This window comes from Lithobates pipiens, unplaced genomic scaffold (assembly GCF_037356315.1).
Source record: "Lithobates pipiens isolate NorthernLeopardFrog02 unplaced genomic scaffold, aLitPip1_a1.2 Scaffold_348, whole genome shotgun sequence".
Lineage (NCBI taxonomy): Eukaryota > Metazoa > Chordata > Amphibia > Anura > Ranidae > Lithobates > Lithobates pipiens.
In genome coordinates this window covers 2,501-23,251 of record NW_027507810.1, presented here as the reverse complement: position 1 = coordinate 23,251, position 20,751 = coordinate 2,501, and the positions used below count along the sequence as shown (strand labels likewise).

Here is a 20,751-nt window from a genome sequence, read left to right as displayed (position 1 = left end):
TTTTACTTGCAACTATTAAGCGAATAAAGTTGTACGATCTGTCGTCCGATATTCGGCGTGTGTGTGTACGGGGCCATCAGACTTCCCACATTTTATGGTTTTGGTAAATCTGAAGGAAAAAAATCTACAGAAAATTGGATGGTGTGCATCCAGCTTAAGTGTCCATGCTGGGGGCGGGGTTCATACCCCAGAGGTCAGCCATGTCACCCAGTCAACATTCAAGTATATATCCACTATTATACCGTGTACACGCGGCTGGAATTTCCGATGGAAACAGTCCGATGGGAGCTTTTCATCTGATTATCCAACTGTGTGTATGCCCATCGGTCTTTTTTTCTGTCAGCGTTTCTGACTGGCTTTCGATTTGAGAACCTGTTCTTAATTTTTCAGACGGGGAAAACCTTTCTATCGGATTTTTCGATCGTGTGTATGCAATTCCGACATGCAAAATTCAGACGCGTGCTCGGAAAGAATTAGACGCATGCGCGGAAGCATTAAACTTCCCTTTTTTATAGTGCCGTCGAACGTGTGACTGGGGGTACACTGTTCGTCGCGGTGTTATTGACCGTCGGCATTTGGTCTGACCGTGTGTAGGCAAGACAGTTTGAGCAAAATTCCGTCAGAATTCAGATGGGAAAAACCATCAGAGCTTTTTCCGACGAGAATTCCGATCGTGTGTACGCGACATAACTTTGCTGGGTAAGAACTGTTAAAGCCCAACCCCGGCCTCAGCTTTAACACCGCAGGTGTTAAAACGTAGTTCTTTCTCCTCCTTTGCTGTCAGTCGCTCCTCCTAAATGGGGTATGTCTTGCACTGCCCAAACCAGCATGCTCGTCAGTAGCCTGGATGTCCTGGACACCCCCACTGTGTGTGTGTGTGTGTGTGTGCGTGCGTGCGTGCGTGCGTGTGTGTGGGGGGGGGTGTGACGTCATAATGGCTCGGGCTTTGGTGGTAGATGGTACTGAAGTCGTTGTCTAATGCAGCCCGCACAGTGTACCCCCAGTCACAGAAAGATCTTCTCCTGCTTTCTATAAGAGTGTAGCCTTTGGCTCATGCACAGGGCTGCTGTTAGAAATCATAGTTACATAGTTACATAGTTAGTAAGGTTGAATAAAAACATCAGTCCATCCAGTTCAACCTGAGTGAGTGTCTACAATTGTCCCTATCCCTGTACATTGCACACTCACATTGGTCCCTACCCTCAAGGAGCCAAGATCCCCATTCATATACTAGGGCCAATTTTAGACAGAAGCCAATTAACCTACCTGCATGTCTTTGGAGTGTGGGAGGAAACCGGAGTACCCGGAGGAAACCCACGCAGGCACAGTGAGAACATGAAAACTCCAGGCAGGTAGTGTCATGGTTGGGATTTGAACCAGTGACCTTTTTTACTGCTAGGCGAGAGTGCTAACCACTACACCACTGTGCCGCCCTAATGGGGCCCCGCACAGCCCACCCGACAGGAACGGTGAACCACACCTGCCAGGCGGCTCCAGCCGCACAAACAAAACCGCTCATTCATGTAACCAGACACCCAACGTCTCACTTTTGAGACAGAAAACAGAGATTGAGGGCACAGATTCCTCAAACCTTTTGTCTGAAGCCTCAGCTGCAGAATGAAATGAATGAACAGGAAGCACTGTGGAGGATCCCTGTTCATTCACAAACTGAAGCTCAGGAAGGCCCACGGGATGTTGGTTCTTGTAATCCCGCCCACTCCCGCTGCTTTGGGCCCCCCCCCCCTGTTGAATTTATGGGGCCTGGGCCCTGTACGGGGAGGGCAGGTGCTACCCCCTTATCGGTTGCCCTGGTCATACAAACTCCTACCCCCTTCAGATACAAAAACATCTGATCAAACCGATCTCGGTTGCTTTTTGGAGGCCAGAGGTCTAAGCCCTTGTACACACGGGTCGGACATTCCGACAACAAAATCCGTCGGTTTTTTTCTGACGGATTTTGTCCGAAACGGGTGCTGCATACACACGGTAGGACAAAGTTGTCGGAAAATCCGATCGTTCAGAACGTGATGACGTCCGTTCGTTGCTATGGGACTACGTTGCGGCTAGTAGCCAATAGCTTTGGTCTCGTAATTTGATCTGAGCATGCGTGGCACTTTGTCCGATCGGAATAATCAAAAAACGATCGGACAAAGTCCGATCGGACCATGTTTTTGGAAGATTTTATATCCAGCTCTCAAACTTTGTTAGTCGGACATTCCGACGGAAAAAGTCAGATGGAGCCCACAACACGGTCCGATCGGACATTTTCCGTCAGAATTTCCTACCGTGTGTACAAGGGCTAATGGACTCCAGATCTCTCCATATAGAATGTAGAATGTATTAGATTGTAGGGCCCTCTTAATCCTCTTGTATTTTTTATTGTATTATAACTGTATTGCCTCCTCCTTCTTTTTATATTGTAAAGCGCTGCGTGTTTGCGCTATATAAATCCTGTATAATAATAATAATAATAATAAAGAAGACCTGTCACGGCCTATACTATCACAAGGGATGTTGTTAATCCCTTGTGATAGCAATAAAGTTCAATAAAAAAAAAAAATTATAAATATATATATATATATATATATATATATATATATATATATATATATATATATATATATATATATATATATATATATATATATATATATATATATTATATATTTTTTTTTTTTTAAAGTACATTGTCAAACTATTTTTTTTTTTTTGGTAAAGCTTCAGAGGTTTTCATCAGATTCTAAAAGGGGTAAGATCCACCGAGCTAAATGGTTTTTGAGTAATAGACTCAATTTCTGTTGAATTCCTACAGACAAAGTCCCATATGGGAGGCCACAGTAGGAAGCCCAGAGCAGAACAGAGCAATCTAATTCCCTGAAGATTATGTGGACGGCTCATGGAGCCAAAAGAGATGAATATAATAAAATCGCACAATATATGTAAATGTAGCTGTGCAATCACTGGTAATCTCTATGGGAGATTTTAATAGAAATGGTGAAATAAAAAAAAATGATTTGGCTGCCTGACTCTTTTAACCACTTCCTTACTGCAATATAGCCGAAAAACGGCAACAGTGCAGCCCCGTTTTTCCAAGATGTCCATGTATGTCCTCCTGGAACCCCCTCCCCCCACATGCATTTGGGGCGCTCTGTGATTGATATGTCCTTCATACGCGGTTGTTTGCAGATCTGGGGTAAACGGACAATCACAGCAGCCCTTTACCATGTGATCAGCTGTGTCCAATCACCGACTTGATGGTTATCCTCATGTACTGTCACAACGTGAGGAAAGCAGAGCCGGTAACCGGCAAGTGTCACAGGGGACCTGTACAAAGATAATCAGAGCACTGATCATCAGTACAGCCCCATCTGTGCAGCCTCGTCGGTGTCCATCTGTGCAGCCTCGTCGGTGTCCATCTGTGCAGCCTCGTCGGTGTCCATCTGTGCAGCCTCGTCGGTGTCCATCTGTGCAGCCTCGTCGGTGTCCATCTGTGCAGCCTCGTCGGTGTCCATCTGTGCAGCCTCGTCGGTGTCCATCTGTGCAGCCTCGTCGGTGTCCATCTGTGCAGCCTCGTCGGTGTCCATCTGTGCAGCCTCGTCGGTTTAGCCTCCTCTGTGCTTTCTTTCGGTACCCATTAGTGCTACCCATCGGTGCAGGCTCATAAGTTTCGTCTCATCAGTGCCCATCAGTCCTTCCTATTGGTACCCATTAGTGCTACCCATCAGTGCCCATCAGTGCTGCCTCGTCGGTACCCATCAGTGCTGCCTTCCTTTTTTTTTTTTTTTTTTTCGGTCTTTTTTTTTTTTCTTGTTTAGCAAAAAATAAAATCCCAGTGGTGATTTATTACCACCAAAAGAAAGCTCTATTTGTGTGAAAAAAAAATGATAATGTCATATGGGTACAGTGTTGCATGACCAGAAAAATTGTCATTCAAAGTGTGAGAGCGCTGACAGATGAAAATTGTTCTGGGGGGGGGGGGGGGAGTGCCCGGTATGTGAAGGGGTTAAATTGATATTTTATGACGGAGATTTCATGAAAAGGTCATAGAGGTTGAGCACAATACATATTCAGATGGCACAGACATAATCTATGATGCACAGAGATGCAAGCCGGGGAGGTGGCGGGGGAGGGGGGGGTGGGGGGATTGGTGTGTGAAGGAGGGCAGAAAGGTCAGAAGATTTTTTTTGCTTAATGGCATCTAAAAGGATAGAGCGCCCAATGAAGAAATCCTGATCTGACAGTGAGGGGCGCTTCAACATCTTCCTTGTCTGTGTTTTTTTTTTAAAGCTGAGGTTTAATCTGCCTATATTTTGCCGTTTCCCGGTTCCTCCTTAACCCAATTAACGTGCTAATTCAATTTTTAAAACCTTTCCCTACCTCATTTTGGAGATGTCATCACTGGGTCACTTTGCTTCTCTATGCAATGAAGACATCATGGCTGGTAGGAGGGGGTGGTACATGGCTTCCTGAGAATATCCCAGCCTCCTGCCCTCAGTACTCCTCTCAAGAGCCCTCAGTCCTGATGGAAGCAGTGGGAAGACTTATGCAAATATCAATATACCTTGATGGGTGGGTGGAGTGAGCATTCCTAGGCAGGGTGTATTTCCATGCAATCTGCCCTAGCTAGCTGTGATGATGACCTTTTCCCATTTCCTCCATCAATACACCGTGCATGCAGGATGACACACCCTTAGTGGGCAGGATCATGATGCTCTGCACTCACAGTATCTCCTCAGTCTTTGGGGTTTATTAACAATGGGCATACTTTTAACATGGGAAACTGAGGACATCTTGTGGTGGAATTGAATTACTGCGGGGGATTACATCCAAGAGGAAACTTCGTGGCACTTTATATTTGTTTGCACGCATATGTATTAATTTTTAGTTCACACATTAACTTTTTTGTATTATTTAAAGGGTCCAGCATACCAGTTTGATCAATGTATATGACTTGGTTTCGAGTTCACGCACATGAAATTCAGATTATTTAAGCTCACCTATTTAAATTTAGGAATATGTTCATTGCTAGCAACTAATGGACCCCGTACAGCTCTGCTTGGAAGGCAGCTGGTATGTAATATGAGGAATGAAGAGCAGTAATGCTAATGCCACCCTCTCTCTCTCTGTTTTTTTTAGGGGCGCTGGCAGAATGGCTGGCGGACCACCCAGTCATGATCAATAAGGTATTACCGCTCGTCCTCCATGCACTGGGAAATCCTGAACTGTCTGTGTCCAGCGTCTCCACCCTAAAGAAAATCTGCCGAGAATGCAAATACGACCTTCTCCCGTACGCTGCCAACATTGTCGCCGTGTCCCAGGTAACACAATGCTGCATCCATCTACTGCTATCCATTTATCTAGACGCATGGCATTTCTTTTCTCCACTGTAAGGGGCATTCTTCCCACTGATCACCAATGTAAGGAACATTCTTCTCACTGATCACCAATGTAAGGAACATTCTTCTCACTGATCACCAATGTAAGGAACATTCTTCTCACTGATCACCAATGTAAGGGACATTCTTCCCACTGATCACCAATGTAAGGAACATTCTTCCCACTGATCACCAATGTAAGGGACATTCTTCTCACTGATCACCAATGTAAGGAACATTCTTCCTACTGATCACCAATGTAAGGGACATTCTTCTCACTGATCACCAATGTAAGGGACATTCTTCCCACTGATCACCAATGTAAGGAACATTCTTCCCACTGATCACCAATGTAAGGAACATTCTTCCCACTGATCACCAATGTAAGGGACATTCTTCCCACTGATCACCAATGTAAGGGACATTCTTCCCACTGATCACCAATGTAAGGAACATTCTTCCCACTGATCACCAATGTAAGGGACATTCTTCTCACTGATCACCAATGTAAGGAACATTCTTCCTACTGATCACCAATGTAAGGGACATTCTTCTCACTGATCACCAATGTAAGGAACATTCTTCCCACTGATCACCAATGTAAGGAACATTCTTCTCACTGATCACCAATGTAAGGAACATTCTTCCCACTGATCACCAATGTAAGGGACATTCTTCTCACTGATCACCAATGTAAGGAACATTCTTCCCACTGATCACCAATGTAAGGGACATTCTTCTCACTGATCACCAATGTAAGGAACATTCTTCCCACTGATCACCAATGTAAGGAACATTCTTCTCACTGATCACCAATGTAAGGAACATTCTTCTCACTGATCACCAATGTAAGGAACATTCTTCCCACTGATCACCAATGTAAGGGACATTCTTCTCACTGATCACCAATGTAAGGAACATTCTTCCCACTGATCACCAATGTAAGGAACATTCTTCTCACTGATCACCAATGTAAGGAACATTCTTCTCACTGATCACCAATGTAAGGAACATTCTTCTCACTGATCACCAATGTAAGGAACATTCTTCTCACTGATCACCAATGTAAGGAACATTCTTCCCACTGATCACCAATGTAAGGAACATTCTTCCCACTGATCACCAATGTAAGGAACATTCTTCCCACTGATCACCAATGTAAGGGACATTCTTCCCACTGATCACCAATGTAAGGAACATTCTTCCCACTGATCACCAATGTAAGGAACATTCTTCCCACTGATCACCAATGTAAGGAACATTCTTCCCACTGATCACCAATGTAAGGAACATTCTTCCCACTGATCACCAATGTAAGGAACATTCTTCCCACTGATCACCAATGTAAGGAACATTCTTCCCACTGATCACCAATGTAAGGAACATTCTTCTCGCTGATCACCAATGTAAGGAACATTTTTCTCACTGATCACCAATGTAAGGAACATTCTTCCCACTGATCACCAATGTAAGGAACATTCTTCCCACTGATCACCAATGTAAGGAACATTCTTCTCACTGATCACCAATGTAAGGAACATTCTTCCCACTGATCACCAATGTAAGGAACATTCTTCCCACTGATCACCAATGTAAGGAACATTCTTCTCACTGATCACCAATGTAAGGAACATTCTTCTCACTGATCACCAATGTAAGGAACATTCTTCCCACTGATCACCAATGTAAGGAACATTCTTCCCACTGATCACCAATGTAAGGAACATTCTTCTCACTGATCACCAATGTAAGGAACATTCTTCTCACTGATCACCAATGTAAGGAACATTCTTCCCACTGATCATCAATGTAAGGAACATTCTTCTCACTGATCACCAATGTAAGGAACATTCTTCCCACTGATCACCAATGTAAGGAACATTCTTCTCACTGATCACCAATATAAGGGACATTCTTCTCACTGATCACCAATGTAAGGAACATTCTTCTCACTGATCATCAATGTAAGGAACATTCTTCTCACTGATCACCAATGTAAGGAACATTCTTCCCACTGATCACCAATGTAAGGAACATTCTTCTCACTGATCACCAATGTAAGGAACATTCTTCTCACTGATCACCAATGTAAGGAACATTCTTCCCACTGATCACCAATGTAAGGAACATTCTTCTCACTGATCACCAATGTAAGGAACATTCTTCTCACTGATCACCAATGTAAGGAACATTCTTCTCACTGATCACCAATGTAAGGAACATTCTTCTCACTGATCACCAATGTAAGGAACATTCTCACTGATCACCAATGTAAGGAACATTCTTCTCACTGATCACCAATGTAAGGAGCATTCTTCTCACTGATCACCAATGTAAGGAACATTCTTCCCACTGATCACCAATGTAAGGAACATTCTTCTCACTGATCACCAATGTAAGGAGCATTCTTCTCACTGATCACCAATGTAAGGAACATTCTTCCCACTGATCACCAATGTAAGGAACATTCTTCTCACTGATCACCAATGTAAGGAACATTCTTCTCACTGATCACCAATGTAAGGAACATTCTTCTCACTGATCACCAATGTAAGGAACATTCTTCCCACGGATCACCAATGTAAGGAACATTCTTCCCACGGATCACCAATGTAAGGAACATTCTTCCCACTGATCACCAATGTAAGGAACATTCTTCCCACTGATCACCAATGTAAGGAACATTCTTCCCACTGACTTCCAAGCTCTATATGCTTCGATATCTGTAATGTATCTAGTATAGAGTAATACTTCCTTCACTAAAATATTTTTTTCCTACATTGCAGGATGTGCTGCTGAAACAAATTCACAAGGTAATTGGGAGATTTGTCTGTATGTTGGAATTTACCCTGTACGGTGTCTCTATGGTGGGATTTCTCTTGTACGGTGGGATTTGCCCTGTTTGGTGTCTGCACGGTGGGATTTGCCCTGTTTGGTGTCTGCACGGTGGGATTTCTCTTGTATGGTGTGAATTCCCCTGTATGGTGGGTTTTCCTCTGTACGGTGTCTGTATGGTGTGAATTACACTGTTGGATGTCTGTACGGTATGGATTCTCCCGTACGGTGGGATTTTCCCTGTACACTGTCTTTATGGTGTAGATTTCCCTGTAGGGTTTGATTTCTGCCATTGGGTGTCTGTACAGTGTGATGTCCCCTTAACGGTATCTGTACAGTATGGATTCCCCTGTACGGGGTCTATATGACAGGGTTTCCCCAGTACGGGGTCTGCATGGTGTAATTTCCCCTGTACGGTGTCTGTATGGTGTAGATTCCCCTGCATGGTGGGATTTCCACTGTTGGGTGTCTGTATGGTATGGATTCCCCTGTACGGGGTCTATATGACAGGGTTTCCCCAGTACCGGGTCGGTACGTTGAGATTTCCCCAGTACCGGGTCTGTGCATTGTGATTTCCACTGTTGGGTGTCTGTACGGTGTGATTTCCACTGTTGGGTGTCTGTACGGTGTGATTTCCACTGTTGGGTGTCTGTACGGTATGGATTCCCCTGTACGGGGTCTATATGACAGGGTTTCCCCTGTACGGGGTCTGTATAGTGTGTGTGTGTGTGTGTGTGTGTGTGTGTGTGTGTGTGTGTGTGATTTCCCCTGTACGGTGTGATTTTTTTTTTTTTCTCCCCCTGTACGGGGTCTGTACAGTATGGATTCCCCTGTACGGAGTCTGTATGGTGTGATTTCCCCTGTATGGGGTCTGTACGGTGTGTTTATGGGGTTCTCATTCTCGGCCCTCCTCATTATTGATTTTCTTCTTTTCCAGACCAGTCAGTGCATGTGGCTGATGCAGGCTCTGGGCTTCCTGTTATCGGCTCTGCAGGTGGAGGAGATCCTTAGCAATCTACACTCCCTCATCACTCCCTACATCCAGCAGCTGGAGAAGTTGGCGGATGAGACGGTGAGTGCTGCTCGGCATGCTCTGTCCATTTGTTTTTATATCACAGAAGACAACAATTAATGCTTAAAGGGAATGTAAAGTTTTGTGTATATTTTATTTATGGTCAGGACTAAAACCACTTAGTAAATAAGCATTAACTGTACATGTATATTTTCACTGGTAGCCAGCAGATGGGGCTATATATGCTTCTTTGTACACAATTTTCTGAGTCTCCTTATCAGCTGTTAAAAAAAAAAAAGCCTGTCTATAGAGCTTTATAGCTCAGGCTCTGGGAATCCTTTACCATGTATTAAACACGCTGATATGGAACACTAACTTCTAACTGTGGGAAAGAGAAAACCCTTGCAACCCTTCCTTGCAGTGGAGCTGCTCCCACAATGCGAGGCTTAAAGAGGAAGTAAACCCTGATGGGTTTACTTCCTCTTTGTCTCTCTGCAAAGATAAAGCATAATGGACTACTATGCATGGCATTGCATTGCATAGCATAGTAGCCCATTGTGTGTCACTTACCTGACACAGGAGCCAGTGATGTCACCGCTGTCCCCTGTAGCACGAAGCGTCCATCTTCTTCTGGGTATCGCTGCTCCGGCCACTCACAGCGCCAGAGCAGCAATGACGTCACTCCCACGCATGCGCAAGGGAGCCGACACTAAGGCCGCGTACACACGCGGGGACTGTTCGCTCAACTTTGTCCGTCAAACAGTTTCGGCAAACAGTCCGCTCAAAATTAGCATGGACGGACATGGCCACACACGACGAACGAACAGTTTGCTGAAACCGTGCGCGATGACGTGAACGGCACGTACGACGGGACGAAAAATACGACGTCCTATACACTGCATTATAACTTTCGGCGTGTAAATCCTTTCTGAGCATGCGCGGAACTTAGTTTGACGAACAAGCCTACACACGGGCGGACTGTTCGCTCAAACAAGGTTTCAGCGGACAGTTTTACGGAATTTCCGAAAAACCTTGTTCGTCAAACTGTCCGCTGAAACTGTCCGCTGAAAGCCCACACACGAGCGGACTGTCCGCCCAAACACTGTTCAGCGGACAAAGTTGGGCGAACAGTCCGCGCGTGTGTACGAGGCCTAACGGTATATCGCTGTTAGCAGCGGCATGCTCAGTGCGCCTGCGCGCCGCTGTCTACGGCACATGCCTTTTTGCAAATATCTCCTAAACCGCGTAGGTTTAGGAGATATTTCTTGGGCCTTAATCTAGGCTTACCTGTAGGTCAAAGTGGTCTGTAAGGCCGCGTACACACGCGCGGACTGTTCGCCCAACTTTGTCCGTCCAACAGTTTCGGCAAACAGTCCGCTCAAACTTAGCATGGAGGGACATGGCCACACACGACGAACGAACAGTCCGCTGAAACCGTGCGCGATGACGTGAACGGCACGTACGACGGGACGAAAAATACGACGTCCTATACACTGCAATGCAACCTTCCGACGTGGAAATCCTTTCTGAGCATGCGCGAGACTTAGTTGGCCGAACAAGCCTACACACGAGCGAACAGTCCGCTGAAACCTTGTTTCAGCGGACAGTTTTTCGGAATTTCCGTAAGACCTTGTTCGTCCAACTGTCCGCTGAAACTGTCCGCTGAAGCCCCACACACGAGCGGACTGTCCGCCCAAACACTGTTCAGCGGACAAGGTTGGGCGAACAGTCCGCGCGTGTGTACGCGGCCTAAGGGTTTACAACCACTTTAAATGCTCGTTTTAGGTCTGGCGAATGGAGAAAAAAAAACTAATTTTTTCGTACCCAATCATGTGCTCCTACTGCAGACAGGGCTCTCCCATGCTTCGGCAGTGGACTGTTCTTCACTGTCCTCTTGCCCAGTGCAGGACTGTGGGCCCGTGGGTCGTTCATCAGTCCTGATGATGTCAGAGGGCATCCTGCCACTGGAGCATAGAGGGGTGATGAGGCGGTGGGGGGGGGCAGTCTAGCAGCTCAAAGGAGCGTGTGGGAGCTGAGGATTGGTTAAGCAAAACTGCTTTTCTTATGCCGCGTACACACGATCGGAATTCTCGTCGGAAAAAGCTCTGATGGTTTTCCCATCGGGATTCCGCTCGAGCTGTCTTGCCTACACACGGGTCACACCAAATTCCGACCGCCAAGAACGTAGTGACGTACAACACGTACGACGGGGACTAGAAAAGGGAAGTGCAATACCCAGTAGCCAATAGCTTCCGTCTCGTGAGTTGAATCTGAGCATGTGTGAGTTTTTCACGCGTCGGAATTGCATACGCACGATCGGAATTTCCGAAAGAAAGTTTTTCCATTGAGAACATGCTCTCAAATTTTTGGCTGGCGGGAATGCGGCCAGCTAAATTCCGATGGAGCGCACACACGGCCGATGAAAAGCTCTCATCGGTCTTCTGCTGGCCGAAATTCCGATCGTGTGTACGCGTTATAAGTCTCTTAGACGTCAGGGCTGTAACTAGCGATTATTTTCAAAATCGATTAGTTGGCCGATTATTGTTTCAAGTAATCGATTAATCGTTTAATGATCTTAAAAAAAAAAAAAAGTGTGGTGTATAATTTAGTTAATATGTAAAGTTTAAAAAAAGCAATTTATTCTTAAAAATCTCTATATGCAGTGGTGAATATAAATAACCAACTACATGGTTAGGGAGCAAAATATCTAATCCACTCTGAGAATAACAGACAGAAGAGATATACTGTGTATATATTAGAGGGGATATATACTATTAGAGGAGATATACTGTATATACGCTATTGAAGATATACTGTATATTCCATTAGAGGAGAGATATACTGTATATACCATTAGAGGAACTATATACTATTAGAGGCTATATACACTATTAGAGGGGATATATAGTGTATATACCATTAGAGGGGATATATATAGTGTTTATACTATTAGAGGGGATATATAGTGTTTATACCATTACAGGGGATATATAGTGTTTATACTATTACAGGGGATATATAGTGTTTATACCATTACAGGGGATATATAGTGTTTATACCATTACAGGGGATATATAGTGTTTATACCATTACAGGGGATATATAGTGTTTATACCATTACAGGGGATATATAGTGTTTATACCATTACAGGGGATATATAGTGTTTATACTATTACAGGGGATATATAGTGTTTATACTATTACAGGGGATATATAGTGTTTATACTATTACAGGGGATATATAGTGTTTATACTATTAGAGGGGATATATAGTGTTTATACCATTACAGGGGATATATAGTGTTTATACCATTACAGGGGATATATAGTGTTTATACCATTACAGGGGATATATAGTGTTTATACCATTACAGGGGATATATAGTGTTTATACCATTACAGGGGATATATAGTGTTTATACCATTACAGGGGATATATAGTGTTTATACTATTACAGGGGATATATAGTGTTTATACTATTACAGGGGATATATAGTGTTTATACCATTACAGGGGATATATAGTGTTTATACTATTACAGGGGATATATAGTGTTTATACCATTACAGGGGATATATAGTGTTTATACTATTAGAGGGGATATATAGTGTTTATACCATTACAGGGGATATATAGTGTTTATACCATTACAGGGGATATATAGTGTTTATACCATTACAGGGGATATATAGTGTTTATACCATTACAGGGGATATATAGTGTTTATACTATTACAGGGGATATATAGTGTTTATACTATTACAGGGGATATATAGTGTTTATACTATTACAGGGGATATATAGTGTTTATACTATTAGAGGGGATATATAGTGTTTATACCATTACAGGGGATATATAGTGTTTATACCATTACAGGGGATATATAGTGTTTATACCATTACAGGGGATATATAGTGTTTATACCATTACAGGGGATATATAGTGTTTATACCATTACAGGGGATATATAGTGTTTATACCATTACAGGGGATATATAGTGTTTATACTATTAGAGGGGATATATAGTGTTTATACTATTACAGGGGATATATAGTGTTTATACTATTAGAGGGGATATATAGTGTATATACTATTAGAGGAGAGATATACTATTAAAGGGTCAATCTGGTAAATCTCATCAGAGTCATTAACTTTAACCCCATTTTGTTGCTGGCCGATTAATCGATTATGAAAATAGTAATCGATTAATTTCATAATCGATTAGTTGTCGATTAATCGATTAGTTGTTTCAGCCCTATTAGACATACAGTATTTTCAAGAATAGCGGTCCTTAAAGGACACTCCCATTGGATGGTGAGATGTATGCTGATGGGCGTGGCTTAGGTTAGAGAAGTCTTTAGTAATAAAATAAGAGGGGTGCCCATTGGGGGGTTTTCTTGCCACAGCCGACGTCTTCTGAACGTCTCGGCATCGAGTCTTATTCCTTGAAATTCCAGAATTTCCTACGACAGGAACGTTTATTCTATGCAGTAGCCAGGTTTGTGACTGCGGGTGTTTTTTATAAAATGGAACTGTGCCGTCCAGCAACCGCGCATCAAGTTCATGACGATGTTTGTATTGGCGTCATGTGATCCCCTTTTTATTTATTTATTTATTTATTTTTTTTCTTTCCCTGCAGCCGAACCCCTCTAATAAACTGGCAATAATCCACATCCTCGGCCTCCTCTCCAACCTCTTCACCACGCTGGACATCAGCTGCCACGATGATGAGCACGAGGCAGCAGAGGTCAAGAAGTTACCGGTAGTACAAGGACCCAACCCGGTGAGTCAACCCAGCTTCACCCCCTTTTCTTTTACTTTTTCTTTACCTTTCCTTTTCATTCCCTTTTTTTTTTTTTTCTTTTTTTTTTCTCTCTCTCCATTCGTCACTCGCTCTAAATGGGAACTCCGGGGTTTCATATGTTTGCAGACTTCTATTTCCTTTTGATTTTATTTTATTTTTTTTATTTTTCTTTCACTCTCTCTCTCCCCCATCTCTATGTATTTTTAGCACTGATCACTGTATTTGTTGTCACCGGTTCTCCAAAAAAAGTGTCAGGTGTGTCCGTTTTTTGTCTTCCGCAATGTTGCAGTCCCCCCCGCTTTAAGTCGCTGATTGCTGCTATTACTAGTAAAAAAATAATAAAAAAAAAAAATATCCCATAGATTGTAGACTCTAATTTTTGCGCAAACCAATCAATATACACTATATATACAAAAAAAAAAAAAATCCCAATAACATGTAGCAGAATATATATTGGCCTAAATCTTTGAAGAAATAAGATTTTTTTTTTTTTTTTTTTTTTTACATTTTTGTTATTGGATATGTTTTATATCAGAGAGAAGAAGAAGAAAGGCCTCTCTCTCTCTCAAAGCACAGGTTCCAAATGATACACACCCTAGATAGGCACTCAGGTGCAGGCTCTGCTGGGATTGGAGAACAAACGAATAAGCCTGGGCGGCAGCACTCAGATACAACACCTTTATTTGATTTTAATAAAAAAAAAAAAAAAGGTGTTGAATCTGAGTGCTGCCGTCCGGGCTTATAAGTTTGTTCTTAGATATGTTTCATGGCAGAAAGTAAAAAAAAAAAAAAAAAAAAAAAAAAAAAAATATATATATATATATATATATATATATATATATATATATATATATATATATATATATATATATATATATATATATATATATAAAAAAATCAAATTTGTCAGTCTTTTGTTTCTACCGCAAAAAATAAAAACTGCAGAGGTGATCAAATACCACCAAAAAGAAAGTTCTATTTGTGAGAAGAAAAAAAGTACATTTGTTTTTTTTGGGGTAGAGCGTCACGCAACCGTGCAATTGTCAGTTAAAGCAACGCAGTGCCGTATCACAAAAAATGGCCAGGGGGTGGGGGGTAAATCTTCCAGAGCCGAAGTGGCACCACTTCAGCTCAATCCCAACAGTGATCATAGGAGGAGTAATGCTGAGCTAGCACGTCATTTGTGAGTGCTGTGCTAGGGGGAAACAAACCCCAGGATTCCTTTCTTGCCAACCACTCTATGGCAGGGTGGATTTGATTTAAATCAAGTCGATTTTTAAATCCATGATTTAAATCACTAGTAAAAATGCTTGATTTATTCATAATTTTTAAAGAGCAACTGTCATCTCTGACCCGCTGTTGGCTCCTCCTCTGACCCGCTGTTGGCGCCTCCTCTGACCAGCTGTTGGCTCCTCCTCTGACCAGCTGTTGGCTCCTCCTCTGACCAGCTGTTGGCTCCTCCTCTGACCCGCTGTTGGCTCCTCCTCTGACCCGCTGTTGGCTCCTCCTCTGACCCGCTGTTGGCGCCTCCTCTGACCCGCTGTTGGCGCCTCCTCTGACCCGCTGTTGGCGCCTCCTCTGACCCGCTGTTGGCGCCTCCTCTGACCCGCTATGGCTCACCGACAGTCCCATTCACTTTATTGGGAAGGTGAGGGATGTGGCGGTGGTGGGTGAGTGAGTGGACACCCGCTAACAGGCGCTGCCATGATGGACCTGAAATGACAGGTGCTCTTTAAATGTAAGGACTCATTCTTGCTGGTAGTTAGAATCTTAGAAACAAAATGAAGGTTTCCTATTTAGAATAATCAGCTGTCAGGTTAGTAAAGCGGTGATATCAGAACCGATCCAATCATACAGTTTGTAGTGTACATAGATTTGCAAAACAATGGGATAAAGGAATATTCCCGAACTTTGTTTTATCTCATGGTTCCTGTGACATTGTGTGAATGTATCAGTGCAGTGCATGTTATCTCAGCTTGGATTCGTTGAATGAGTTTACCAAAAATTTAAATATTGTAGAATATATACAGCCTCATGCTACAAAACTAAGCTCCATTTCTGGCTGACTAAACAAAATTATTAATGTATCTTAAATAAAAAAATAAAAAAACCTATCTTTAGATAGATTTTTACTCCAAAAGCTTTTTATTAAAATCAAAAAATATCTATTTAAATAAATAAAAAAGTAATAAATAAAAGTAATTTATTTTTTTATTATTATAATTTTTTTTTAAATCATTGTTTTATATCCACCCTGCTCTATGGGCATGTTTTTTGGGTGTGTCTTCTTACTCAAAGCTGATTTCAGGCTGCAGCAATCCACGTCAATGACAGCTGATAGTTAGGGGCATAGGCATGACCATCGATTGACAAGCTTGGGCACACCATCAACAGTACTAGCCACACCCACTGTGACGCAGATGTGCCCTGACGTAGTGCGTAGTGGCTGCAAATGTTGTCAGAGCAGCCAGAGGATGCAAAGGTTGACAGAGCAGCGCCTTGTATAGAGGGGAAGCTGCGTCACCAGTATCATTTTTTCCTCTCTAGCTGGTAGCTATCTCTAGAGGTAAGTACAAAGCATCACTGACAAGACTTAACAAAAATAAATACTGCTCTGATAATGGCGGAAGCTGTACTGAGCTTTTTTTTTTTTTAAATGAATAAAAACAAAGGTTTAATCTTACTTGCTCTGTGCAATAGAATTGCACAGAGCGGCCCCCGAACTTCCTCTTCTTGGGTCCCCACGCCTGCGCTCCTGGCTCCTCCCCTCCATCGAGTGCCCCCCATAGAAAGCCGTGTGTGTGTGTGTGCGTGTGTGTGTGTGTGTGTGCGTGTGTGTGCGTGTGTGTGCGTGTGTGTGCGTGTGTGTGCGTGTGTGTGCGTGTGTGTGCGTGTGTGTGCGTGTGTGTGCGTGTGTGTGCGTGTGTGTGCGTGTGTGTGCGTGTGCGTGCGTGTGCGTGTGTGTGCGTGTGTGTGCGTGTGCGTGCGTGTGTGTGCGTGTGTGCGCGCGTGTGTGTGTGTGTGGGGGGGGGGGGGGGGTTGTGCTCTCTTCTGAGCCTCGCTGTCTGCGTCTATTGACTCAGGCAGCAGGACTCCACCTCGTGCTTTCTCGTCGTTGTCTTTAATTGACTGCGGGTGCAGCCAATGGCTCCCGCTGCCTCGGCAAAGTCAGTGAGACCCGGAAGTTGGGGGAGAGAAAAGCTGCAGCCAGGCACATCGCTGGATCGAATGAGGGCTCCGGTAAGTAAAGGTGGTGAGGGGGGTACTTCTGCCTATACATTTTTAACTTAATAAAAGGAAATGCATTGAAGTAAAAAATGTTTAGGCTTTAGAACCACTTTAAGTTGAATTGCAAAATAGCATGTTTGGAAATGATATATTCACAATCAGCAATGCAGTTTCTTTGCTGTGTGCAGGTTGTTCTGGTTCTACAGCAAGTCTTCCAGTTGATCCGAAAAATTCTCAGCACTTGGCTGAACGATGCCCAGGTGGTGGAGGTAAGTCCTGGCGATTTTTAAACCTGCACCATTGTGTTGTAGCTGTTCCTTACAGAACTGTTGAGGCTCATGTAGTGAGGGGCGAACCTTGGCACCCCAAATGTTTTGGAACATCAATCCCCATGATGCTCATGCACTATGCAGTGTAGGTGAGCATCATGGGAAATGTAGTTCCAATGTAGTTCTGCAGTTACCAGTTTTCAGGCACTTCATGGCCTTTTTTTTTTTCATTTATTTTTTTATGGTGTATGTCATTGATATGCAATTAGCGGACCTCCAGCTGTTGCTAAACTACAAGTCCCATCATGCCTCTGCCTCTAGCTGTCATGCTTGTGGCTCTAAGAGTCTTGCTATGCCTCATGGGAATTGTAGTTCTGCAACAGCTGAAGGTCTGCTAATTGCATATCCCTGGTGTATGTCTTTATGTACCAGTGTGCATGAATCCTTCATGCCAAAGCAGAAGAGAGTTTGTATAGCTAATGATATCGATGTTTTATTTTACTTTTTTTTTTTTTAATAAACTCATAGCTGAACTTCAAGGCAAACCTGCTAATCACACTGTTGGAACACATATACATGGACTGTATAATCTGCCAAAGGATTTGTAATTCTTTTCAGACACTTTTTGCCATTCCTACACCTCTGCCAGACATCACAGCCAGGAAGCTGTGACCACTTTTTGTTAGAGTTAAAGCCCAACTCTTGGTGGCTGCCCCCCCCCCCCCAAAAAAAAATGTGACCCTCTTCCCTAAGCAATCAGAGTTCTAAAACAGAGGACTATTATTACAGATACACTTAAAGCGCTGTCCATTTATGCAGTGCTTAACATATATAGTGAAGAAAATAGGGATTTGATGCAGATTTTATAAGTTAGCCCACTGACAAAGAAATGGAGGGTCTATAATTTTTTATCATAGGTATATTTTATATGATAGAATATCAACCAAAAAAAAAAATATCAAAAAATACAAATGTTATAGAGTTGCAGTTCAGTGCGTAAAATAAGTATTTGATTCCCTACCAACCAACTAACTCTGCCCAAACCCCAAGACTGGCTCCAGTAGGTGCTCATGTGGTACACAGATTAGTCCTGTCAATGTAAGAAGGTTCTCCTAACGACAACTCGTTATGTGTATAGAAGACTCCTGTCCACAGAATCTCTTCCCTCCAATCCTCACCATCACGGGGAAGACCAAAGATCTGTCAGAGGACGTCGGGGGAGAAGATTGGAGACCTGCACAAGGCTGGAATGGGCTACAAGACCATCAGCAAGAAGCTTGGTGAGAAGGAGACAACTTTTGGAGCGATTATTCACAAAAGAAATACAAAATAACCATCAATCGCCCTCAGGTCTGGAGCTCCATGCAAGGTTTCCCCTTTGGGGTGAGGATGGTCATGAGAAAAGTGAGGGATCCGCCCAGAACTACACGGGAGGAGCTTGTGAAGGATCTCAAGGCAGTTGAGACCACAGTCATCAAACAAACCATTGGAAACACAATACACCGCCATGGATTGAAATCCTGCAGTGCCTGCAATGTCCCCCTCCTCAAGAAGACACATGTACAGCTCGTCTGAAGTTTGCCAATGGACATCTGAATGATTCAGAGAAGGATTGGGGGAGGAAGGTCTGTGGTCAGATGAGTCCAAAATTGAGCTCTTTGGCATTAACTTGACTTGCCGTGTTTGGAGGAAGAAAAATTCTGACTATGACACTAAGAACACCATCCCTACAGTCACACACGGAGGTGGAAACATGATGCTTTGGGGCTGTTTCTCTGCTAAAGATACAGAACGACTTTGCCGCATTGAGAGGCCAATGGACGGGGACGTGTATTGTAAAATCTTGGATGAGAACCTTCTTCCCTCCTCCAGAACACTGAAGATGGGTCATTGATGGGTCTTCCAGCATGACAAGGACCCAAAACATCCCGCCAAGGCAACAAAGGCTGAAGAAGAAGCGCATTAAGGTCATGAAGTGGCCTAGCCAGTCTCCAGACCTTAATCCTATAGAACATTTATGGAGGGAGCTGAAACTTTTGAGTTGCCAAGCAACAGCCAAGAAACCTTCAGGATTTAGAGAAGATCTGTAGAGAAGAGAGGACCAAAATCCCTCCTGAGATGTGTGGAAACCTGGAGACCACCTACAAGAAACGTCTGACCTCTGTGCTCAGCAACGAAGTACGAAGTCATGTTTTGCTTGGGGATCAAATACTTATTTTACTCACTGAACTGCAACTCCATTTATAACATTTGTATCGTGTGTTTTTTTTTTTCTGGATTTTTGGTTGATATTCTGTCTCTATCATTTAAAATACACCTATGAGAAAAATTATAGACCCCTCATTTCTTTGTAAGTGGGCAAAATGACACAATCTGTAGGGGAGCAAATCATCATTCCCCCCACCCACCGTATATATGTGGAGCATTTACATCAGTCCCTGCCTTCAAGGAGCTTACAATCTGAGGTCCCTAACTCACATTCATACATAAACATACTAGGGCCAATTTACCTACCAGCATGTCTTTGGAGCGTGGGAGGAAACCCACACAGGGAGAACATGTAAATTCCAGGAAGAGGTCGTTTAATGGTTGGGATTCGAACCCACGACCCTAGTGCTGCTAGGTGGAAGTGCTAACTACTGTAGACGGGCAGCCACGGTGCTGCCCATCTACTTATTTTGTTCAATGGTCCTCTGGTGCAGGGCCGTCTTTAAGGCGGGGCAAAAGGGGCAGCTGCCCTGGTCCCTGTCATTGCTGTGGGGCCCAGAACAGTTGCCTCATACTTGCCAACTATTGAGGTTTAAATTCCCTTGTCCCTTGAAGTTTTAGTCCTGTGCTGTGTCCCAATATCTCAGTGTGAAGTGCTGGTACTAATGCTGCCCTGCTCTGCCCTATTGTTGTGTGCAGATGACTCACCTGCAGACCCTGTGTTTACATGTAAATAACCAGCATTCATATGTAAATAGCGGCGACAATACTAAGTAGATAGCTGCGGCCGGCGGCATTGATATGTAAATAAAGGCGGCATTCATATGTATATCATGCTCCCCTGCTGTGAGGAGATGATGTGCTGTAACCTCTAGCAACTAATCAGTCAGCCGTAATGTGTGCTGTAACCTCTAGCAACTAATCAGTGAGCCTTAAGGAGTGCTGTAACCTCTAGCAACCAGTCAGTAAGCAGTAATGAAATGCTGTAACCTCTGGCAACCAATCGCAATAGCTGC

At 43.5% G+C, this 20,751-nt stretch overlaps 1 protein-coding gene across 1 annotated transcript in view; it reads left to right on the top strand.

Annotated features, from left to right (window-relative positions):
* The window catches only part of LOC143955171 (importin-13), a gene marked incomplete at its 3' end in the record, with an annotated part of 39,166 nt that overhangs the window by 17,842 nt on the left and 573 nt on the right, over window positions 1–20,751 (top strand). Inside the window, 5 exon segments of the mRNA XM_077465265.1 lie at window positions 5,137–5,318; window positions 8,162–8,188; window positions 9,148–9,282; window positions 13,866–14,009; window positions 17,447–17,527. Of these exon segments, the coding sequence (XP_077321391.1) occupies window positions 5,137–5,318; window positions 8,162–8,188; window positions 9,148–9,282; window positions 13,866–14,009; window positions 17,447–17,527 (569 nt within the window).